This window comes from Triticum aestivum, chromosome 4B (genome assembly GCF_018294505.1).
Source record: "Triticum aestivum cultivar Chinese Spring chromosome 4B, IWGSC CS RefSeq v2.1, whole genome shotgun sequence".
NCBI classification, from domain to species: domain Eukaryota; kingdom Viridiplantae; phylum Streptophyta; class Magnoliopsida; order Poales; family Poaceae; genus Triticum; species Triticum aestivum.
In genome coordinates, this window is record NC_057804.1 from 620,635,203 (window position 1) to 620,658,239 (window position 23,037).

A 23,037-nucleotide genomic window follows, 5' to 3' on the forward strand; every position below is an offset into this window, starting at 1 on the left:
GCGCCGTCGTCTTGCCAGGGCGGCCTCGGTACCGCGAACACTGGAGGCCGGTGCCGCGAGCTCGTCCGCTCCCGACACCGAAGCGACCAGTGTCACGCCCTCCGACTGGATGCGTGGAGGCGGAACGGGGGCTCTGAACCAGGCAGCCCTGGATGTCTAGGCCAAGCTCCGGGCCGAAGCCGACGCCCTCAAGCGGTGCAACGAGGCATTTCTGAGCTCACGAGTAGCCATCCGGGTATGCTTCTAACTCTTTGTTTTTGTTCTTCTTATTTCTTGGTGGGGGTGCGCTGGCACACCCACTGGGTGTAGTCCCCAGGTTCCGTACCGGCTGCTGAGCAGGCGGTCCGAAATCTTAATCCTTGTAGGCGCCACGTGCTAACTCCTTTTGGTGTTTCTTTTCACAGGATTGCCATAATCTCCATGCGGCTACCTTCAAGTCTGGAGTTCGGGAGCTGGAGAGGCAGACCACCAACTTGTCGGAGAGCCGGAGTAAGTTTTGCCTTTCCATTCCCGTGGGGGCGCACTAGCGCACCCGCGGGCTGTAGTCCCCGAGATCCGGGCCGACTGCTGAGCAGTCGGGCCGGATCTCCCCGGCAACTGTGTTTCTTTGTTTGATTGCTGATATTTCTTTTCTTCCGCGGGGGCACGATGGCGCACCCGCGGGCTGTAGTCCCCGAGATCTGGGCCGACTGCTGAGCAGTCGGGCTGGATCTCCCCAACGGCTGCATCCTTTTTTCGTCAATTGTTTTAACATATTTTCTCCCTCTTCTCCTCTGGTAGAGGCCAACGCTACCTTGCAGCAGCAGCTGGGCGAAGCCAACACCACTCTGCGCGTCAAGGAGGCGGAGTGCGTCAAGCTGGCCGAGGAGCGGGACCGACTGGTCACACAACTGGCGGAGCAGACAGAGCGTCTCCAGATGGCCCAATGGGAGGCGAAGACGAAGGAGACCGACCTCCTTGCTGAATCTGAGGTCGAGCGCTCCGCCTGGGCCGACAAGGAGGCGCAGCTGACTGCCGGCTTCGGCAGTATTGAGGACATGGTTAATGGTACACTTCCTCTTTTTCCTTTCTTTGATCTGCCGGCCTCTGCTTGGGCCGACCATCTGTTTTTAACTTCTGTCTTCTTTATTTCTTCACCCAAGCAGACTTCTTCCCGAGCCACTCCGTCGCCGCGAACCAGGCTATTGAGGCTTCTCGCGAGGAGCGGAGGGCGGAGGGCGTGCAGATTGCCGCCAATGCCCCCCGAAACCTTAACGAACAGCTTCTCAACATCCAGGCCCGCCTTTAACCGGCCCACCAGATGTTGTGCCGTCTTCAACGTGTCGGACCCCAGGTGATCTCCGCCCTCAGGCCGGGCGTGCCAGCTCCGCGCACACCCAGCCGGACTGCCGACTGGCTGGAGGTGGCGGCCGACCGCCTGGAGGCCTGGAAGGGCTCTTCGGCCCAGGCCGGAGCGCGCCGGGCTCTGGAGTTCGTTAGGGCGTGGTAACCTGGGCTAGATCTAGCCCAGCTGACCACGTTCCTCCAAGAGGCGCTGGAGGAGCTGGTGGTGGTTGAGGGCGAGCTTGTCAAGCGGGCGGTGGCGATCGCCGAGTACACCGACACCAGTGCCTTCATCCCCGAGCTGGTTGAAGATGGTGTCGAGGCACTGCCGGAGTTCTTTGGGCTGAACCCCGAAGACGGCGAGGACTCGGCCGAGGTGATCGACTCCAGCGATGAAGGGGAGGAAACGGAGGACGAGGACGACGAAGAGGACGCGCCAAAGGTCGGAGGGGACGGCCAGCCCCAGTCCGATCATGCCTCAAGCAATGATCCACGCTCGAGTGCGCCGACTGCTGCTGAAGGCAACCAGGCGGAGACCAACCAGTCGTCCGCTCCTCCAGCTGGCGCTGCCAACTCCGCCATCCACCCATCCATTGCTCCAACCGATGCTTCCGACTTGGCCGCCCCGCTGGAGCCCTCTGCTTCTTCTTAGGTTGTCGCCTTTACTTTCTGTTTAATCACTCTCGACAAACTTGTTAAATTTGCACAATTCCACTGCGGGGTGTATTTCAAACTTCGTTGAATGCTGGCCAAGGGCCTTTTGCTATGTAAATATGCTTTAAGTGCCGGCTTCCAGCTTTTCCTTGTTTTCTGCCCTATTCCTTTTTTCCTTGCCGCCCTCCCTTAGCTATCCCTTGGACAGTCGAACAGCCGCTCTGCGGACTGCGGCTGGGCCAAGTGCTTAGCTACTTTTGGGAGGGCAAGTACTTAGCTGGCTAGAGCGTTGTCAAGGAGAATAGGAGCCGGCTGGCCGACTGCTCAGCAGTCGGTCGAGTAGGCGGGATCCCGGCTTCGCCTATGTGCGCCTTTTTTTCCTTAGCTGTTTTTCGTATGGGTACCTTTTTTGCAACTCCTGTCGGCCGTTCAGTCGCTCTGCAAGCTATAACTTCTGACAGGAGAAGTTTGCTGGTGCCAACATACTACTTGTCCGACTACAGGAGGCGGTACATAGTAGAAGGCGGCGAGCCCCCGGGCAGACTAGGTGAGCCCGGTGCCAGGCGGAATAATGAAATAACACATTTATGGGCATAATTCTTATCTTATAGATAAAAGAGGGTAGTCCCCGAGTTCTTCTCGGGGGACCGGAGTCTTTGTACTTAATACAAAAGGTAGCATGGTACATACTGCTTTTAACTGTAAAATCCTCGGAGGAGGTTCGCATTCCATGACCTCTCCGTCTCCTTGCCCGAGTCATCTCTTTTGCGTGCTCTGGGCTTCTGAGCGTCGATCAGATAGTAGGAATCGTTGCCCAGCACTTTGCTGATGATGAACGGGCCTTCCCAAGGCGCCGAGAGCTTGTGCTGGCCGGCTGTTCGCTGGATAGCCAGAGCACAATGTCTCCCTCTTGGAATGATCTTGGCTTGACCTTGCAATTGTAGTATCGGCGAAGGCTCTGCTGTTAGATGGCAGACCAGCTGAGTGCCAACAGCCGGACTTCTTCCAGCAGGTCGACGCCGTCTTCTCGTGCTTCTTTGGCCTCCTCCTTAGTGTACATGGTGACGCGAGGGGAGTCGACTTCTATGTCCGTCGGGATGACGGCTTCGGCACCGTAGACGAGGAAGAAGGGCGTGAAGCCGGTTGACTTGTTCGGAGTTGTACGCAAGCTCTAGAGGACGGCCGGTAACTCCTCGAGCCAACAGCCGGCCGAATGCTCTAGAGACTCGACCAGTCGGGGCTTGATGCCGGACAAAATTAGGCCGTTTGCTCCCACTACTTGGTCGTTTGACTGCGGATGGGTAATAGATGCTAAGTCCAGTCGGATGCCCTGCGTTGCGCAGAAACGGGCCAAGGCTCCCTTGGCAAAGTTTGTGTCGTTGTCGGTGATGATGTTGTGTGGTATGTCGTACCTTGTGGTGATGTCGGTGATGAAGATCACGACAGTCGACCCATTCAACTTCTTGATTGGTTTTGCTTCTATCCACTTGGTGAACTTGTCCACAGCGACAAGCAAATGAGTCATGCCACCACGAGCCGTCTTGAAAGGCCCCACCATGTCCAGGCCCCAAACGGCAAAGGGCCAGGCGATAGGAATAGTCTTGAGTGCAGAAGCCGGCAGATGTGGCTTGGAGCGGAACTTCTAGCACCCTTGACACTTCTGGACAAATTCTTTGTCTTCTTCTAGAGCAGTCGGCCAGAAGAAACCATGGCGGAAAGCCTTGGCAACAAGTGATCTTCAAGCCGCGTGGTGACCACATTCGCCTTGGTGGATATCCTTGAGGATTGCTTGGCCTTTGTCTGGCTCCACATAGCACTGATAAACGCCAGTGACACTTCACCGCACCAGCTCTCTGTTGACGATGGTGTAAGCTGCTGCCCGCTGTTGCACTTGTCGGGCCGAGATCTCATCAGTCGGCAGTTCTTTGTTCACCAGAAATTTGAGGATTGGTTGAGCCCAGGATGGTGCTGCTATTTCTTCGACTGCTACGACTGCAACTTGTATAAGGGCGGTTGGGCTGGGAGGCGGTGGGTTGGTTGCTGCTGCCGCCTGCTGAACTGGAGAAGTCCCCGGGCCGACTGCTGCAGTCCCCAGGCCGGGCTCTTGAGTCCCTAGGCTGGGTGCGGCTGCTGCAGTCCCGGGCCGCCTGCCGAAGTCCCCGTGCCGGCTTCTGGGGCCCTCAAGTCGGATCCGACTGCTTCTGGAGGGGCCGACACGAAGATGGAATCTGATTCTGGTGACGGCTTGACAGACGGCTTGAGGAGGCGGCACAGGGCAACACCGGCTGGTATTGCTTGTCGGGTGGAGCCAATCCGTGCCAAGGCATTTGCTTGCTCATTGTCATTTCTTGGCACATGGAGGAACTCGCACCCTTCAAAATTATCCACTGAGCTGTTGAACGAAGAAATGGTAGCTCGCCATATTTGCATCCTTGGCATCCCAGTCACCTGACGACTGCCGGACCACCAAGTCGGAATCACCATAACACAGGATCCGGCGAATGCCGAGTTCCTTGGCAAGCCAGAGCCCATGTATGAGTGCTTCATATTCAGCTACGTTGTTGGAGGCGGCAAAGTGGATCTGCAGCACATATTTGAGCGTGTCGCCTTTGGGAGAGGTGAGGACAATGCCGGCTCCCAGGCCGGTGTGCATTTTTGACCCATCGAAGTGCATCCGCCAATGAGTGGTGTCAGGCGCTGGCGGCAGGTACTGGGTCTCGGCCCAGTCTACGAGGAAGTCGGCCAGCGCTTGTGACTTGATGGTGGTGTGAGGCTGGTAGTGGATGGTGTAGGGGGGCAGATCTATGGCCCACTTGGCCACTCGGCTAGAGGCATATCGGCTTCCAATGATCTCAACAAGTGGAGCTATGCAAACAACAACAGTAATTGGATGCTCTTGAAAGTAAGGCTTGAGCTTCTTGGCGGTGAAATGCACGCCATAGCACATCTTCTGATAGTTGGGGTAATTTTCCTTGGAGGCGGACAGTACTTCACTCAAATAATACACCGGCCTCTGGACCGGCAGTGCCTTGCCTTCCTCCTTGCGTTCCACCACTATGACTGTGCTGACCACCCGACTGGTGGCGGTGATGTAGAGGAGCATGAGCTCTTTATCAGTCAGGGCCGCCAGGACAGGCGGGGTGGTCATCATCTTCTTGAGCTGACGAAAAGCTTCGTCCGCCTTGCCGTTCCACTCGAAAAAAGTGGTTTTCTTCATGTGTTGGTACAGTGGGAGAGCCTTCTCGCCCAGCCGGCTGAGGAAGCGGCTGATGGACGCCAGACAGCCGGTGAATTTTTGTACATCCAGCAGTCGGTGGGAACTTCCATACTCTCAATTGCCTTGATCTTTACAGGGTTGCACTCTATGCCGTGCTCTGAGACCAGGAAGCCAAGAAGTTGGCCGGCTGGTACTCCAAAGACGCATTTCTCCAGGTTGAGCTTGATTTGAAATCAACGCAAGTTCTCGAATGTCTCCTTGAGGTCTTCTAGCAGTGTGCCATGCTTCTCCGTCTTTACCACCACATCGTCCATGTAAACATGGGTGTTTCTGCCGAGCTGCTTGAGGAGGCACTTCTGCATGCAACGCTGAAACGTGGCACCGGCATTCCTCAAGTCGAATGTCATCATCAGGTAGCAGAAGGCTCCGAACGGTGTGATGAAGGCGGTCTTCAGCCTGTCGGCTGGGTTCAGCTTGATCTGATGGTATCCTGAGTAGGCATCCAAAAAACTCAGCAGCTCGCATCCAGCTGTGGAGTCTATCACTTGGTCGATTCTTGGTAAGGCAAAGGGGTCCTTAGGGCAGGCTTTGTTGAGGCTGGTATAATCGATGCACATGCGCCATTGCTTGTTCTTCTTAAGCACAAGGACTGGGTTGGACAACCATTCTGGGAAGAACACCTCCATGATGAAGCCGGCTGCTAGAAGCCGGGCTATTTCTTCTCCAACAACTCTTCTCTTTTCTTCCGACAGGCGGCACAAGGGCTGCCTGACCGGCTTAACCTCAGGTCGGACGTGTAGCTTGTGCTCAGCGAAATCCGTCGGGACACCCGGCATGTCTTTGGGGGACCATGCGAAGATGTCACGATTCTCACGGAGGAAATCGACGAGCTCGCCTTCCTATTTACTGTCAAGGTTTGTTCCAATGAGAGCATGCTTCTTCGGATGCTCTGGGTCCAAGGGTATCTTCTTTGTTTTCTTCGCCGTCTTGAACGAGCCCTCAACTTCCGACTCCTTGGGTGGTGGTGACATTTCCGGCTGCTTGCCTGCCAACGCCATGGCCCGTTCCAGGAGCCAGTTCTCAGCTGCAATCACAAGGGACTCGGCCAGCCAGCTGCTGTCTACAGCACAGGCGGACGATTTCTTATAGTCTCCGACTATGGTCAGGATTCCCTTGGTAGTCGGCATCTTCATCTTGAGGTAAGCATAGTGGGGGACCGCCATGAACTTGGTTAGAGCAGGCCGGCCAAGTAACGCATGGTAAGGGCTCTCAAGGTCCACCACTTCAAACCAGATTGCCTCTCAGCGGAAATGATTCTTGTCCCCGAAGAGGACGTTGATCTGGGTCTTGCCGATTGGTGAGCAGGAAAGGCCAGGAACTATGCCATGGAACACAGTCCGACTGGGTTGAAGCTGCTTCTGCTTGATTCTCAATTTCTCCATTGTGTCACGGTACAGGATGTTGATGCTCCTGCCTCCATCTATTAGAACTCTGGAGAAACGAGCTGCTCGCCTCTCCGTCGCGAAGGTGGCATCCAGAACCAGGGCATAAGAACCAGGAGAGGGCATCACTTCCGGGTGGTTGGCCCTGCTCCAGCTAATGGGCTTCTCTGACCAGTGCATAAACTCGGGGGCTCCAGTTGCTACCGCTTGCACTTCTTGTTGCTGCTGTCGTCTGCTGCGTCTATCGCCAGCTACACTAGTGAACACGACATAGGATCCCCGCCCTTCCAGATACTCATCTTGTATTGCTCCGACTGGCCGGACCGCCGGCTACTGGGGCGGAGGAGGCGGCGGACCGGGAGGCGGCGGAGGCAGGAGTCCATCTCATTTGGCGATTCGGGTGAGCCAATGGCACTTCCAAGTGGTGTGGTTGGACGGCTTCGCGCCGCTATGGAACTTGCAAGGCGCATGGAGAGTCTGCTCGTATGAGAAGGCGGGCAACCAGTTGGGCGTGCCGCCCTTCTCACACTTAGGCGGAGGCTGCCCTTCCGGCTGCTGGTCTTCGACTGTTGCCACCTGCCGGCTTGCAGAAGCCGGCTGCACGACCTTGCGCTTGTTGTCGTTCTGCTGATGTCTCCGACTGGAGTCACCAGCCGGGACCCGAGAGGTCGGAGGAGCTATCTTGCCAGATGCATCGACTTGGATCTCCGCCTTCATGGAGGAGTCGGCGGTTGCGTATTTGATGGTGATGATCAGTAGCTCATCGAGTGTCGTCGGCTCGTCGCAGAGGAGTCGGTGCTTGAGGAGGGTGCCTCTCGACACCCGGCAGTGAAATATTCGATGGTCTGCACCTCGTACACGCCCTCGCAGGAGTTCCGCAGCTCGGCCGAGCGCGTGAGGTAGTCGCGAGTCGATTCCCTGGCTCTTGGACGCACAAGGAGAGTTGTCGAGGCTTGGGAGGCCGCTTGTATGTGTTGGTGAAGTTGCGGACGAAGGCCTCGGTGAAGTCGACCCAGCTGTTGATGCTGCGGGGCATCAGGTTGTTAAGCCACGTCCGGGCTGTGCCCTGAAGCATGATTGAGACGTACTTCACAGCAACACGCTTGTTGCCGTTCACTATGCTGACGGCCGTGGAGTAGTCACCAGCCAGTCCTCCGGCTTCACGGAGCTGGTGTACTTGGGCGTATCCCTTGGGATGGTGAACCCTCGAGGGAAGGGCTCATCTCGGATTCGGGGGCCGAAACAAGGTGGACCCAACGCGTCTTCTTCTTCTAGCGCCAGGGAGTGATTGAGGCGGTCGATCCGGTGGCGGGCATCATTTTCTCCAACTCCTTCTCAGCGGCTAAGGCGATCGCCGAGTGTCGGGTGTATGACAGGCGGGGGAGTGGGATGCCTCTCTCCACGAGGCTGAGGAGGAGGCGGATCGCCTCGCCGCTCCACGGCTCGGGGGCGGCCTTCTGCATCGCCCTCGATGGAGAGGTGAGTCCGAGTGCGGCTAGCAACCGACTCGTTGGCTTTCTTTGTTCGGACGTCACCAGTCGGTCTCCGAGATGTTGCGCCATGATCTTGGCGAGGTGGCAGCTCGTTGTTTTGCTGAGTAGGCGCCTCATCGCGGTAGCCGGCTTCTTGCTGCTCGGCGGCCGCGTCAAGGTGCTGTTGTACGTGCTCCGTCATATGTCGACGCTTGTCGCCCACGTACTTGTCCAGCCTGTTTGCCACCGCCTGGGCAGCTCGTATGTTTCTCACTGGCGTAGCGTAGACGGGGCGATCTGCCCCGAACGCACCAGCGATGGCCGCGCCGTGCAGCCGGATTGAGCTGGCGCGGCTAGGCCCTTCAGGGGCCAGCGCTCCGCCAACGGCCCGGTCCATCTCGCGCCGGTAGGCCTTTGAGAGGTGACGCACGCTGGCCAGTCGGTTGGCGCTCTCAAGGAGCCGGGCGCGGCGCGCTTCCAGCGCCTCAGCATCCGCATCGGCTGGGATGGACACTGACAACTCTCGCAGTGCAGCATCGGGTGGGTCTCGAGCACCTCCATCCGAGTGCTCGCCACTGTTGATGATAAGCACCTCCCTGACGGTGCTCCCGCTGTTGTGCTCGCGAGGAGGCGTCTTGTCGTAGATCACCACGTTGGTGGGGAACGCGTCAAGCGACGCCGTGCCGGAGTCGATGATCATCGGGTCAGTGGAGCCGACGGACTCCAAGTCGGCTGCAGGCTCGCAGGTGACATGGAGTTGGTCGAGGAGGCTGACGAGGCGGTTCTCAGGGCAGTTGGTGCCTGCGTCAGATGCAGGCTCGTCGGAGAGGCTGATCCCGCCGACGAGGTCGGCGAGGCAGCTCGCTGCGCAGGCGATCTCCGCGCCGCGCAGCGCGTCGAGGCTGACGCCGTCGGGCGTGCTGGGCCGGCTGCGCATGTCCGGAAGGAACAAAGTTCCCGTCCAGAACAGATCTCCGGAAGACGGTGCACCTCGCCCCACGGTGGGCGCCAAATGTCGGGGATTGGGTGCGACATATTCCAAGGGATGGCTTATCATGGTGGGAGCGAGTAGAACGTCGTCGGTGCCTAGAAGCGGGATAAGGCGTAGACACGAACGCCGACACACTTTACCTAGGTTGGTGGCTCTCCTTGGAGATAATACCCCTACTCCTGCTCCGTGGGGTCTCCGCATGATCACTAAGGCACTAGTGAATACTAGGTGCTCCTCGAGCTGTATGCTAGAGGTTGAAGGAAGCAGGGTTAGCTCTCTTCTTCCTCTAGATATGAGTCTAGGTCTATCAGGTTCGGAACCCTTTGCATGGGTGCCCTGGGGGGTTTATATAGGCCTACCACCCAGGGGTACAATGGTAACTTGGCCGGGTGCTGGGCCCGGCTGTCAGTGTCTCTGATCGTCGGCTTCTCCGCCGGCAGCTGGGGCCCAGCGCCTGGCGGGCCCTCCAACATGTCCGGTACGGAGCCGACAGGCCGCGTCCGCCGCTGGCGGGTCTGGTTGGTGGCTGATCATTGTAGCCATGGTGCTAATGACGCGGGCTTGGTCAGGGGGGTGTGGCTACAGTCCCGCCGCCTGGTGGGAGATCACTGTAGCCACACCGCTCCCCGTCTGGTTGATGTCATACTGCCTTCGGGGAGGGTCCGGCCGCCTGCTGGGGGCCGGCCTCCCGTTGCTCCGGCTGGCCCAGCTTCGGCCGCCTTCCGAGCTCTCTCTGCCTGGTAGGGCCCGCCGCCTGCGGGCCATACCGACAGGCCGTCATGGGAACAGGGCTTCGCCGGTCCGTAGTGGCGTAAAGGGGGAATGGCAACAGTGCCACGTCGTGCGGGGATCTCCGCCGGTACGGGACACTGTAGCCATGCCAGGCCCGGGATCCGGGGGTACGGGGCTAAATTGTAGCCTCACCCTGTCTTGTCTTCTTGATGAAGGGCACAAACTCTGAGGGTGCCTAGTGGCCGCCTTCTAGAGGTCGACCTCTCCAGAGGCCGTCTGCTAGGAGGCGGCCTGTCTTGGTGCTGTCTGCTGGCGCTAGGCCGCCTTCGGGCAGCCGGCCGTTCAGGCCAGCCGGCCACCAGAAGGTGGTGCTCCATTCTGGAGTCTCGTGGGTCGAAGCCAGCCCAAAGTCTTAGAAGGCTCAGGGACTCGGGTTTGCCTACCTGTGGCCCAATACTCCGGCAAATATAAGGGCCTGTTCGGAGACTCGCTAGCGTCTCCAAAACTTCTCGTATCCAGCTTCTAACCTGACTTCTCACTTCACGTAGAGTGCACCAAACCGTTCTGGATCCTCGCTAGCTTCTCCGAGCGCCTGAGATCACTGTAGCCATACCGCTCCCCATTTTCAGCTCAAGTGCACACGGGCCAAAAAAAGAGAGAAATGAGTTGGGCCTGGTTCCTGGGGTGAATGTCTGGACATATTTTTTTTCACTGGAGATAAATTATGCGATTTCTGGCTGTACAGAGAGGTGTAGAGAGAACATTTCTGTAGTAAAGTAGTGTTCCAAATATAGCCGAAACGTATTCTTGAACATGCCACAAACATTTCAAGGTAAGACAAGTCATAATAATGACGAATAACTAGTTTTGTTATATATCATACAACAAAAGTTTCTGTAGTAAAGGAGTTTCATTTGCATAAGTTTGCAAATCAAAATGGTCTCACATCTAAAGACATGAACATGATTACTTCCCCAACTAAGAGCAATGGCGGTAGCTAGTTCATGTCTATACAGCGGCAACGTTGCGGTCCTCCTCAGCGTGTGCCCCCAACCTTGGCTCTGCGTGCTCCTCTACAGCACCTTGCCACCGGCTGCACGACGGTGCTACCTGCATTGTGCTGTCACATAACATTGGATGAAAGCAAAATTTTAAGCATGTAATAACAGCAACAATGCCGCCTCACATAACATCTGAATATTTTTGCACTTTACATTAATAGTACGTACAATACACCATAGGAAAGAAGACAGAGGAGCTCACATTTCGCTTTGGGCGACGGGCTTGGTCGTCGGGATGCTCCTCCTTGCTCACCAGCGCTGCTCCTCGTTGAGCTCCTCCTTCCCCCATCGGCACTGCTCCTTTGTGGCATCAATGGTGTGGGGTGAGATCCTCCTTCCCCCATGGTGCCATTCCTTGCTGACGGCGGCACTAGCGGCTATGAGGACGGGAATCGATGAGGAACTAGCTGGGACGACCGGATCTGGAGTTGATGGAGAGAATCCGGCCGGCGGCCGAGGGGGCCGGGCGTGGCGGCGGGACGACGGTGCTGAGGGTTTCCAGAGGGAGAACATGAGGGGCAGGGGAGATATGACCGAGCAGTTCGTGCGTGTCTGTTCGAGCGAGCGAATCGTTTTCCTTAGCGGCGGCAATCTGTTTGTAAATAAGGGGAACTCCAGATTCTTCAAAACGTGGAGCTGGGTTTCCTTTGCTTCGCAAATTTGCACTACCGGCCGATCTTAGCTTCGGGAATTTTTTTTCTCGAATATGCACGAGTGTGCGTATCATATATTAAAGAAGGAGAGGGGTGAAGAAACCCCATCCACAGTTTACATAGTTCGCGTTACATCCACAATCGCACTCCACCCATCAAGACAAAGGAAAAACGTGGACTACTCCCTATCTGCCCACACACCTATCCCAGCCATCCAGGGCTCTAAGTAGCTATGAATGATCCCTGCCTTCATCCACATCGCGCACTCAGCGGCGATCCTCCGCAGAAGTGCCCGCACGTCCGATGTCTTCCCCTCGAACACAATAGAATTCCTGTGTTTCCACAATTCCCACATGATCAGGGGATGTAGTGCACGCAAGGATTTGGCATGCAGCCCGGCCAACGCAGGTCTAGTAGTCCAGGCCAGAAGATCATCCGCTGCTGTTGGGGCCTCTCTAATGATGCTAGTCACCTGGCAGACCGCATCCTAGGTTTCTCTAGCAAACACACACCGGATGAGGAGGTGGTTAATAGTTTCATTGTCCTGGTCGCAAAACGGGCAGCGTTCCTGATGTGGGAGGCCTCTTCTCGCCAATCTATCCGAGGTCCACACCCGATTTTGAAGGGCCAGCCATGCGAAAAATCGACAGCGAAGGGGTGCATGCAATGACCATGTGAAAACTGCTGTGGGGGAGACCTGAAGCGTTGCAAATCCTGCCGCCATAGGCCGATCGCGCCGAGAAGGCTCCATTCTTCTCCCATGACCACGTCAACTTGGCTGGCGTATGTTCCAATAGTGCGACGCTTTCCACCTGGGGCCAAAGCCCAAGGAACTATGCTAGCGCGTGCTCGTCCATGTCCGAGCCGATGTCCCGGGCCCAAGTTGCATCAGTTAGGGCATCCACCATCGTTCGGGATTGCCTCATCCGTTTAGATATTCTGTCATATACGGCTGGCGCGAGCTCCTATATGCGGTATCCTGTCAGCCATCGGTCCTCCCAGAAAAGGGCGGTACACCCATCACCAATGGTCATCCTCGCAGCTGCCCGAAAGAGCCCTCTGGCCTCTTCCGGTATGTTCAACTTGAATTCCACCCATGGCCTAGAGTGATCAATACACTATAGCCAGAGCCACTTGGTTTGCAAGGTGATGTTCATCCATCGCAGGTTTGGAACTCCAAGTCCTCCTGCCCACCTCGGTCTACTCAATGATTCCCATGCCACGGCACACTTGCCACCACCTGCTTCTTCCTTTCCACACCATAGGAAACCTCTACTGATTTTGATCATCACCTTGATGGTCTTCGGCGGCAACCCCATTGCGAGCATGGAGTGAACTGGGATAGCACTCAGGGCAGACTGGACCAGCAGAAGGCGGCTGCTCTTGGGCAGCGTCGCGGCTTTCCAGGTCGGCAGACGCGCTGCCATTTGGTCAACCATCTCTTGGAGCGCAACCGTCTGCTTCCTTATTGAGAGCGGGAGGTCGAGATAACGGCAAGGAAAAGAGCCACACATGCAGCCCAGCAGCCCTATCACCGTCTCCATATGCTCCTGCGTGCACCTAATTGGCAAGGCCGCACTCTTTTGCAGGTTTATCCGGAGGCCAGATGCGTGTCCGAAAAGGTCCAGCACGGCAGCATGCCCACATATCTCTCACTGATGGTTTCAGGAACACCATGACGTCGTCAGCATACATGGAGACACGTTGCTGCAGCCCAGATCTGGCGAGAGGGGCAAGCAGTCCGGCTGTGGACACACACTCAAATAGGCATTGCAAAGGCTCCATGCATAGGATGAATAGCATGGGAGAGAGGGGGCTGCCTTGTCTCAGGCCCTGGCAATTGTATATAGTCTCCCCTGCAATGCCATTGACAGCGATCTTGGTGGTGGACGTCGCCAACAAACCACATATCTAGGCGAGCCATTTCGGTCCAAACCCAAGCGCTGACAACACCTCCACCAAAAACGGCCACTGCACGGTGTCAAAGGCTTTGGATATGTCTAGTTTGAGGAGCACCACAGGATCCTTCAGAGCATGCAACCCGCGAGCCGTGCCTTGCACAAGCATAAAGTTGTCGTGGAGTGTTCGTTCCCGGACAAAGGTGCTCTGGTGGTTCCCGATCAGGTGAGGCAGATCGTCCGCAAGCCTCGTGGCTAGGATCTTGTCGAAGATTTTGATTGCGCCATGGTTGAGGCTCACCGGCCTGAATTCACGAATGTCCACTGCCCCTGGCTTTTTTGGAAGCAATGTGACTGTAGCTCTGTTGATCGCATGTAATCCACGCATATCTCCACCATGAAACTCCTGCAGGGCTCTCATGAAATCATCTCTGATGATAGTCCAACAGGTAGTGTAAAATCGCCCCGTGAAGCCGTCAGGCCCTGGCGCCTTGTCGAGTGGCATACTCTTGATTACCCGCGCCGCTTCCTGCTTCGAGAACGACTCTTCCAGGTGTGCCAAGTCGCGAACAAGCAACTGCAGCATCTTCATGTTAAGTCCATGTGCCCGTTCGGTGGACGACCCGAGGAGCCTCGTGAAGTATGTATCCACCGCATTTGCAATATTCTCCCGCCCCGTGTGCACCTGGTTCTCAGAGACGATCGAGAGGATCATGTTCTTCCTCTGCCTGTGGCTCGCCTGGCGATGAAAGAAGGCCGTGTTTGCCTCCCCCTCTTTTAGCTGGAGTAACCGTGATCTTTGCCTCGCAATTGTGCGCTGTAACGAGCATAAGCCAAGGAGCTTTTTCTTGAGGTCATTGTGCAGACCCCTCTCTTGATCCGTCAGAATTCGCGAGTCCATTGCCCCATCCAGCCTAGCAATCACCTCCAGCGTGATTGTGATCTGTAGCCTAATGTTCCCAATCCACCTATCACTCCACCGCTGGAGTGCTTTCGCCGTTGCCCGAAGCTTGTTGTCCAACACGGCGAAGGCGTTTCCTTCCGAGCTTACCGATCCCCATGCAGTTTCCACAGTTTCATAGAAGCCTTCTGCCTTTGGCCAAAAGGATTTGAACCTGAAGCGCTTCCTGTATGCAAAGTCTGCGTTGATGTCCAGGAGGAGCGGACAGTGGTCCGAGGCCGCTGATCCCAGGGCAGTGAGCAGAGCAGCTGGATGCGCATCGTCCCAGCAGTTAGTTGTGAACACGTGGTCAATCTTCTCCATGGTTGGGCGCTGCCGTTCATTGGACCAACTGAACTTGCGGCCGTTGAGGTACATCTCTTTCACTTCCAGTTGGTTCGCCTTGTTTCTAAACCTAGCTATCATTCGCCGATTGATCGTGTCATTGTTCTTCTCTTGAGGGTTCACCAACAGATTAAAGTCACCCATGATTGCCCACGGGCCCGCGTGTAACTCACGTACATCTACCAGTTCTTGCATGAATGCGACCTTATCCATGTCCGTCTGCGGGCCATACACACCGGTGAACCACCAATGCCCATCGATCTTGGGCTTCACCAAGGCAGTTATCGTGTTCATGGTGCGATGCGGGTTGGATAGCCCGACAATTGTCTCATCCCAAGCCAGTAGGATTCCACCCCTCGTTCCGGTCGCCGGCAAGTAGAAGAAATTCTCTAGATTAATTCCCAGGCAGTGCCGAACAACATCCATGGTCAAGTGTTCGACCTTTGTCTCCTGAAGACACACTATAGCCAGCCTAATCATATCCACAACCTGGTACACGGCACTACGCCTAGCGGGCGAGTTTAGCCTGCGCACGTTCCACACAAGGACTTTGTAAGGCTATGATTCCATGATCTAGTCCTACCAAAGCCACCAAGCATGCGCAGATCACTGCCGCGCATCTACCTCTGGCACTTCCTCCTGGAGGGGGGGAGCCGGTGCCTCCCACCCAAACAGCGCCAGTATCGCCGCGATGTGATGGTCGTTAAGCGGCTTGGAGAAGAGATCCGCATAGAGTTGTAGCGCTTCGTCCGTGATCACCTCCGCTTTGTTTGCAAGGCACAGTCTTCGGATTAGGACATGCTGCTGTTTTGAACCTACCGAGCGCCTTCCTGGACCCTTGGCCAGGCGCACACTCCTTCTCGGGCTCGAGACCGGTGTCCGCTTTTGCCTTGGTCTTCTCTTGGCTTGTGGTGGTGCACGGTCCGCTGGCTTGGCAAGAACTGGGTCCAGGCTTCTCCTGGCAGAGGTACAAAATTGGTTCAGCTCGTCACATGGATCTGCAACCGGAGTCCACACCTCCTCGCCGGTGGCTGCGCGCCGAGTCGGCGACTGCTCGGGCCCATCAGAAAGACTCACCAGGAACGTGGGTTCCGCCATCGTGCATGCATGCAAATCCTCCACCGGTGTTGGCTCGCCACTTGTTGTGTCGCCATCTGGCGTGGGGAACGAGGGCGATCCCCTGTCCCCACCAACCTGGCTGTCCCCAGGGAATCGAGCGTGAGATCATGCTGTGGCAGGCATGTGGGGTCCCGATTGGCATCTACCGGCAGGGCCAGATCCCAAGCACCAATGAGGATGGAGCGTTCTGGGTCGATGGTGGCGTCGGCGGTGGTACAGCCACCCATCCTAGGGCTGCGCGCGGGTCCAACCAGCAGGGCCAGCCCAGAATCCGGTCGTCCCATCCTACCGTTGGGCTGGTTCACCGAGACAAGAGACTGCGCAGAGGACTCATTGTCGCCCTCCGGTTGGTGGGAGATCCTTCTGGAGCCGCAAGACGACACGAGCGAGGGGATTGGAGCGGCGAGGGGCAGCCCGCCCTGTCCCACAGCCACGCTTTCCCGTGCCTCCTCTTGGTCTACCCTGGCCTGGCTTTCCACGTGTCGCCCTATGAGAAGACCACCCTGCCTTTCCACCTGGTCCACCCCCAGGCTTGACCGCCTGATGTCAGCCCCTTGGGATGGCTGCGTGGGGCCGCCCTGGCCCACGGGGCCCCCGTCACCCGGAGGCGGCGCGCACCCATGCGACCTCGCCGGCGGCGCAGACGCCGTCGAGGACCGCGGAGATCCCGCAGCTAAAGCGTTCGGGTCAACTTCAAACGAGAAGTTTGTGGAGTTGAGAGTTGGAGGAGTTCAGAACAGGCCCTAAATGTGATACTTCTAAAAAGAACTGCGAATCATTTTGATATTGTTAACTAAATCTGTCTACATACTTTCTTAACAAGAAGAAAAGTTCACACACTCACATATCATAACTTAAACCGTATGATGTTTTTATTGCCAAAATTTGTGCAGCAATCTCATACTAACACCGGATGCATCATGCATTTAAGAGCTTTCAGCAACAACAACCAAAAAAAAAACAATGCATAAACATCACACGTCAGCCACACAACAATAGCATCACACGTTTTGTGCCTATCTATTAGGAGTAATAATGTTCCTTTTTCGTGGATGATTATTAGGCAAGTTGGATGCCTGAACTGCCTTTTGCCACGCCAACTCAGAACACAGGTTACGTGAAGGTGAGGGAAATCGACATTTCGCCGAAATGATGTGTACCGAATGTACATTATACAGTACTGCAATTAGCTTAGGATGATGTATTCATTTCGCTTATATCCATAATGAGGTGTTCATTTGGAGGATGGCAGCACGAAGATCAGCTTACAGAACATATATAACACATCCACCTGATGATAAAAATAGAAGCCTGTTTACGCAGGCAAGGCCAAGAAAAATCAATAGCTAATCGGCAGGACAGAAGGCTTGCGTAGAGAAATAACGTCCAGAATAAATAACGTCAACATGTGAGAGAACAAATATTTCCATAAATAACGTCCAGAATTTGGATACAACATACATAGAACGATGTAACAACAAACAGGTTGCCATATGCACACGGAACGTGCACATGAGGAAAGATAACAGCAAGAAAACATAGCTTATCCGGTAATACAACAAGAGACCAACACAAGGCTGATTAGAGCTGTTTCGATCATTCTGGGGCAAGCAAACATGGCACACGACAGCACAGGGCCAAGTTGCTGCATTACTCCTCGTTGACGGTTTCGGCGTCAGATACTGGCTCACCGTCCAAGTGCCAGGGCTCAAGATCTTCGGAATCGTCGTCCTCGTGCCGACACCACTCGCCGGATGTGTCCCGGTATGGAGTCCCCAGTTCCTCGCCGCCACATGCCAGGCGCAAGAAAGGGCGGGTTAGAACCAGGGCGTCGACCATGATCCTGTTCAAGCTGCCTTTTAGCCCGAGCCATCGCAGTCTTGGGAAGAGTGGTTTCTTAAACCACTTCATTGCAAGTAATGTGATCCCGCCGCAGTCGTAGAGATCCAGCAGCTGCAAGGTGCTGCCACAAGTTACCCCCTCGAATTGCATGGATGCAAGAGCCTTCACAGAAGCATCCCCTATTTCTGGATTCTCTCGCAGCCGCAGCTCAATAAGAGGAGTTCGGGTCCGCACTATCACCATGATAGTGTCGTCTGTAAGACTTGGGATTCTTGAGAGATCCAACGCATGTAGGCTCTCTTTAACAGAACCAGCGAGCAGCAAGGGTATGCAATCATTTGTTAGCTTATAGCAGCCCCTCAGAGATAATGAAGCTAGCGGGCATACTCCAGCGCCCAGATACTCCATTGCTTGATTAGTGATCACGGTTCCATCCAACACCAGTTTCCGCAGGCTGGGGAGGCAGCTCAGAGCTCTTACAGCTTCATCACCCACACTCTTGCAATCTTTAAGATCCAAAACATTGAGACCCTTGTTGAATGACAGCCTCTCAATCCCAACATCAGTTAGTAGAGTACACCATCTCAGACTCACATGTGTTAGGCAAAGGGAGGTGGCAACAATGTCATGGAAAACAAGATCAGTGAGATGGCTTCCATTAGTCACCTTAAGCTTATGAAGACCTGGGCAAGAGTGTATGATGGCCCTAAACCCGGTGTCCGTTACACGGGAGAAACCACCAAGACAGATACTCTCCAGATTTGAGCACTTCTCAGACATTAGCAGAATTCCCAGATCATTTACATGGCGGAAAGACGTGTATATGAACTCCTGGCTTCTAATTAGAGATAAATGCTTCAACTTACCCTTGGGATTGATCTGCTGAAGACCAGCATCTGTGAGATCTGTTGCAGTTGCAGATTCAGGTTCCATAATTGGTGAATCCTGAAGGTCCAGATGTGTCAATAATGGAAGTGCTGTTGATATGGACCCAATCAAATCGTCGGTGATGAACTCAACTGTGAGGCGCAACTTCTGAAGGCTAGGAAAAAAGACAGGTGCCTTGACATAACCAATGCGTTGTCGCGACTCGATAGCCATAGCCAGAAGTGCAAGTAACATTTGCAATGGAATAAAACCCATTTCAAGAGAGGACAGGCCTTCAGAAGCAGATGACCACACATGGCTGAAACTGGGGTTATCGAACTTTGAGAGATCAAATGCCAAGCGGAGTGTCTGTAAATAGAAAGTATGTAAGTTGTCAGTTCAATTACGTACCAATAAAGGTACTCAAATCTCAAAGTAAATCACGCAACTGTTTAGCAGAAACTCTCAAGGCCTCAGCATTGACTTCAGCTAATGTGTTGTATATTAGTCAGATCATGCAATGTAAATCAATTAGAAGTTAACTAATTCGCTATTAAATGCTCCAGAATGGGCCTGCACTGTGCTGTTCAATCAAAGGAGATGATGATTGTACAAAATCAAATCTGAGATCGAACCAACCCGGACCTACCTCCAAACTGGAACATCCATCGAGCAACGCCTTCAGATCAGAGAACGTCATGGCCAAGCCCCTCCGATCAGCAAGTGAGTTCAGAGACAGCACCCTGCAGCCAAGCAAAAGAAGAGATACTACTTATTCCTGAACGTCAACTTCACACTGCACAACAGAGCCAAACATAATTCACCATACGCAATCGATTTGTGATACGCATACAGTACAGGCGCGAGCGCGCGCGGCAAAACAAATCACACCGTGCGGGAGGTAATACCTGAGATCCGGGCAGGTGGCGCTGAGCTCGCGGAGCAGGCGGCCGCTGATGCCGTTGCAGTTGCGGAGGGTGAGCTCGTGCAGGCCTGGGCGGGCGAGGCAGTCGACGGCGGCGTCGTCGAGCCGCGCGGCGTCCAGGCGGAGGCTCCGCAGCGCCGGGTTGCGCGGCAGCAGCGGGCGGAGCAGGTCGTGCGTCAGCACCACCTCCTGGTCCAGCCAACATGCACACAAACACGAGACGCAAGTCAGCAAGCCGCGGTCGGTCGGTGGCGGCGTCGCGGTACGCCGAAGTGAAGCAGGGGCGGGGCACTGACGTCGAGGTGGAAGGCGGGGAGGAAGGAGAGGGCGTGGGAGGCGCAGGAGCGGAGGCAGCGGCAGACGGCGGAGGCGAGGAGGAGGGAGCGGACGTCGAGGCGGGAGAGGATGGTGGCGACGACGGCGGCCGGGAGCGCGGCGTCCATCGCCGGCGGCGGCGCGGGGGCCGGGTCGTCGATCGGATCTGGCGCGGACATGGCGGTGGTGGGCGGTAGTACTGGCGCTGGGAGAGCGGACGGACGGACATGGGCGGGTTTTGAGCCAGAGCAGAGCAGAGAGCCGTCGCTGCTTCGCGGAAGCTTCCTTCCGGATCACATGGGCCCACGCGCCGCTTGGTGCGCTGCGGCGGCTGTCTTGTGGGGGCCTGATAACGGTGACCACGCCGTATTTCTTTTTTCTCATGAAAAAGACGTTCAGCGCGCCTTGGTTTTTTTTATTGCAAATTTTTGTAGGTAGCTTTGTTGAAAAAGACGTTCAACGCGCTTTGTTGATGAGAGTGGATAATCGTTGATCAAAAACTCCACAATGAGGCTAGGGGATCATCACTCCAAGTACATGAGTGATGTAAAGAAAAACAGCTTGGCTATTTCTCGAGAGCAACTCCAACGCGCGGACCCAAATGGACGGTGATTTTGTCTGCTTTTTGTCTGTTTGGGTCGGCCGTCCGTTCGGCGTCCGCCATGTTTATTATGATTTGGGTCGGCAGTGCGCCCAACGCCCGCGACCCATTTCATGTCCGCACACAAATTTGAAAAGGCTGGCGTCCGTAGATCATGTCAGTGGTCATGCCGTCGCCCAAAGTTCATGCTCACACCGTGCTTATGGTCAACATACAATACCAGCTCCAAAAACACCACACAGTTCATGCTGGCGCACTTGTCAGCGCCCGGCACACATGCCAGCACACAAAAAGGGGTGGGGAATTCAACCACACCATCTCAGTCGTGGTCATGCCAGCACACTTGCCCGACATACAAAAAAGGGATGGCGGTTGCCGCCATAGATCACTCGTCGTCAAGCTTGAGCATGTCGTCCTGCATCTTCTTGAACCCTGGCCTCTTCATCGGTGACATGGTGTTGAGGTCCATCTTCATGATCTCCACCCCGTCATCCTGCTAGCGAGAGCCACTTCTTTCGCCTTGGTCTTGGCATTGGCGGCCTCGATCTCTAGCATCTTGGCTTGCTTCTCCGCCTCCATCTCAAACATCCTCGCTTGCTTCTCCGCCTCCATCTCAAGCATCCTCGCTTGCTTCTCCACCTCCATGTCAAGCATCCTCCTTTGGATCTCCATGAAGGCGTTCATTTGCTCTTCCTTGTCTTGCTGGCGCTTCTCCTCCCTTGAGTCCTTCTTGGTCATCATGCCCTCCACGATTGTGATCAAGGCGATCGACGCCGCATCCCGCTTGTCCTCCTTTTTGGAGTTGGTTTTCCCCCGCGGTCGTGGCTTCTCGCCCTCCCCAACCTCCTCGCCATGAGGGCGGCATATTACGCCTTGAACTTCTCCTTCCCGTTGATGACCCTCCAGCAATGGGAGTCGAAGGACTTGCCTTCATGATGGACCTTGAATGCCTCCAAAGTCTGGAATGCCTACAAATGAATAGCATGCAAGCATATGGGCAAATGGATATGTAAAATAAATGGAATGAAAACAAAGAGGGGCGCATGCATACCATGTCTTGCACGGGGCGTGCATTGATGCTCTCAAGAGTGGCACACAACTTGTCGCACTCTTGTTGGATCACCCTCCATCGTTTCGAAACGGACACTCACACGCGCGTGCTATGCATTTGGTACGATGCAAACTTCTTGCGTTCATGGAACTCGCGATGGACACGAATCCAAAAGGTTGATGCTTTTTGTTCGGCGCCGACCTTGGGGTCTTGCCCAATGTCCCTCCAACACTCACAAAGGAGCTTGTCCTCATCCTCGTGTATGCCTTCTCCGCTTGCTCTTGCGCTTTGGCTTTGCCCCGGCGGCTCGGTTGGCGAGCTCGCCCTTGAACAAAGGCTCCCCATCAATGTCCAGCTCATCCTCTTCCTCAAGGTCGTAGTCGTCCAGAAACTCGTGGTCGAGCGGGAAGCCGTCTAGATCCAGGCCGACCTAATCTTGCATGAAGGCGTCGTGCATGCCATCTTGATCATAGGTCGCCATCGTGAACGGCCCTCGGCCGTCCTGGCTTTGGGTCCCATCAGGATCGTAGCCGGCCAGCGGCGCTAGCGACCGCCGCAGCACCCTCGAAGATGATACTCTGCATGAAACGGTTGGTCGTCCCGTTGTCGCGGTGATACGCCTCCAACATATCTATAATTTTTAGTTGTTCCATACTATTATATTATCCATCTTGGATGTTTTATATGCATTATTATGCTATTTTATATCATTTTTAGAACTAACTTATTAATCTAGTGTCAAGTGCTAGTTGTTATTTTTTCCTTATTTTTGTCTTTACAGAAAATCAATACCAAACAGAGTCCAAATGAAACAAAACTTTTTGACGAATTTTCTTGGACCACAAACACCCTAGAAGCTTCGGGAGGAGGCCAGAGGAGCCACGAGGCGACGACAAAGCTCGTACGGCGCGCCCTCCAAGCTTGTGGGCCACTTGTGGCTCATCTAAACCTAATTCTTCTTCTATAAATACCCAAATATTTCCTATAGACTAGAGGGCACACCAAAAATATTTTGCCGCCGCCGCAAGTTTCTGTTCTCTCAAGATCTCATCTGGATGCCTTTTTTGGTACTCTGCCAGAGGGGGATTTGACCATGGAGGGCTTCTACATCAACCTTGCTGCCCTTCCGGTGATGTGTGAGTAGTTTACTACAGACCTACGGATCCATAGCCAGTAGCTAGATGACTTATTCTCTCTCTTTGATCTTCAATACAATATCCTCCTCGTTGTTCTTGGAGATCTATTCGATGTAATCTTTTTTCGGTTCATTTGTTGAGATCTGATGAATTTTTTTTATTTTTTTATTCTTTGTACTATCATGACACGATGAATAGATCGAAAACTTCCTCCCTAAAAAGTCTAATAGTTGAACTGTCCCCGCAAAAAGAAGAGTTCCTATTATTCACTACGAAAGTAAATTTTACACCGAAAGTGCTATTGTGAGCTCGAACTCACATGAGCTCAGATGAACAGTAAATGCTGAAAAAAAGAAGAAACTGAGTTTTGTTGGCAAGAAATATTAATACTTTTCAACATGCGTGCAATTTTTTAGGATGAAATCACATTTGTGGAGGTGTGGGAAAAAACAA

The 23,037-nt window shown here is 54.7% G+C and overlaps 1 protein-coding gene across 1 annotated transcript; it reads right to left on the reverse strand.

The window, feature by feature from the left end:
- Nucleotides 1–17,256: 17,256 nt before the first annotated feature.
- LOC123093643 (F-box/LRR-repeat protein 10) lies at nt 17,257–20,091 on the reverse strand. Its single transcript, XM_044515651.1, has 4 exons — nt 19,778–20,091; nt 19,465–19,670; nt 19,206–19,299; nt 17,257–18,925 (listed from the first exon to the last, which is right to left on the reverse strand). Exons 1-4 carry the CDS (start codon nt 19,973–19,975, stop codon nt 17,498–17,500), a joined length of 1,926 nt encoding a protein of 641 aa, XP_044371586.1. The 5' UTR covers nt 19,976–20,091; the 3' UTR covers nt 17,257–17,497.
- Between the last annotated feature and the right edge of the window lie 2,946 nt (nt 20,092–23,037).

What these genes read in the sequence shown, in the direction of transcription:
- LOC123093643 (XM_044515651.1), bottom strand. Translation starts at nt 19,975, where the DNA reads ATGTCCGCGCCAGATCCGATCGACGACCCGGCCCCCGCGCCGCCGCCG. An exon ending in TCCCCGCCTTCCACCTCGAC is followed by an intron (nt 19,671 to 19,777) that starts GTCAGTGCCCCG and finishes TGGCTGGACCAG; the next exon opens with GAGGTGGTGCTGACGCACGA. An exon ending in ATGGATGTTCCAGTTTGGAG is followed by an intron (nt 18,926 to 19,205) that starts GTAGGTCCGGGT and finishes TTCTATTTACAG; the next exon opens with ACACTCCGCTTGGCATTTGA.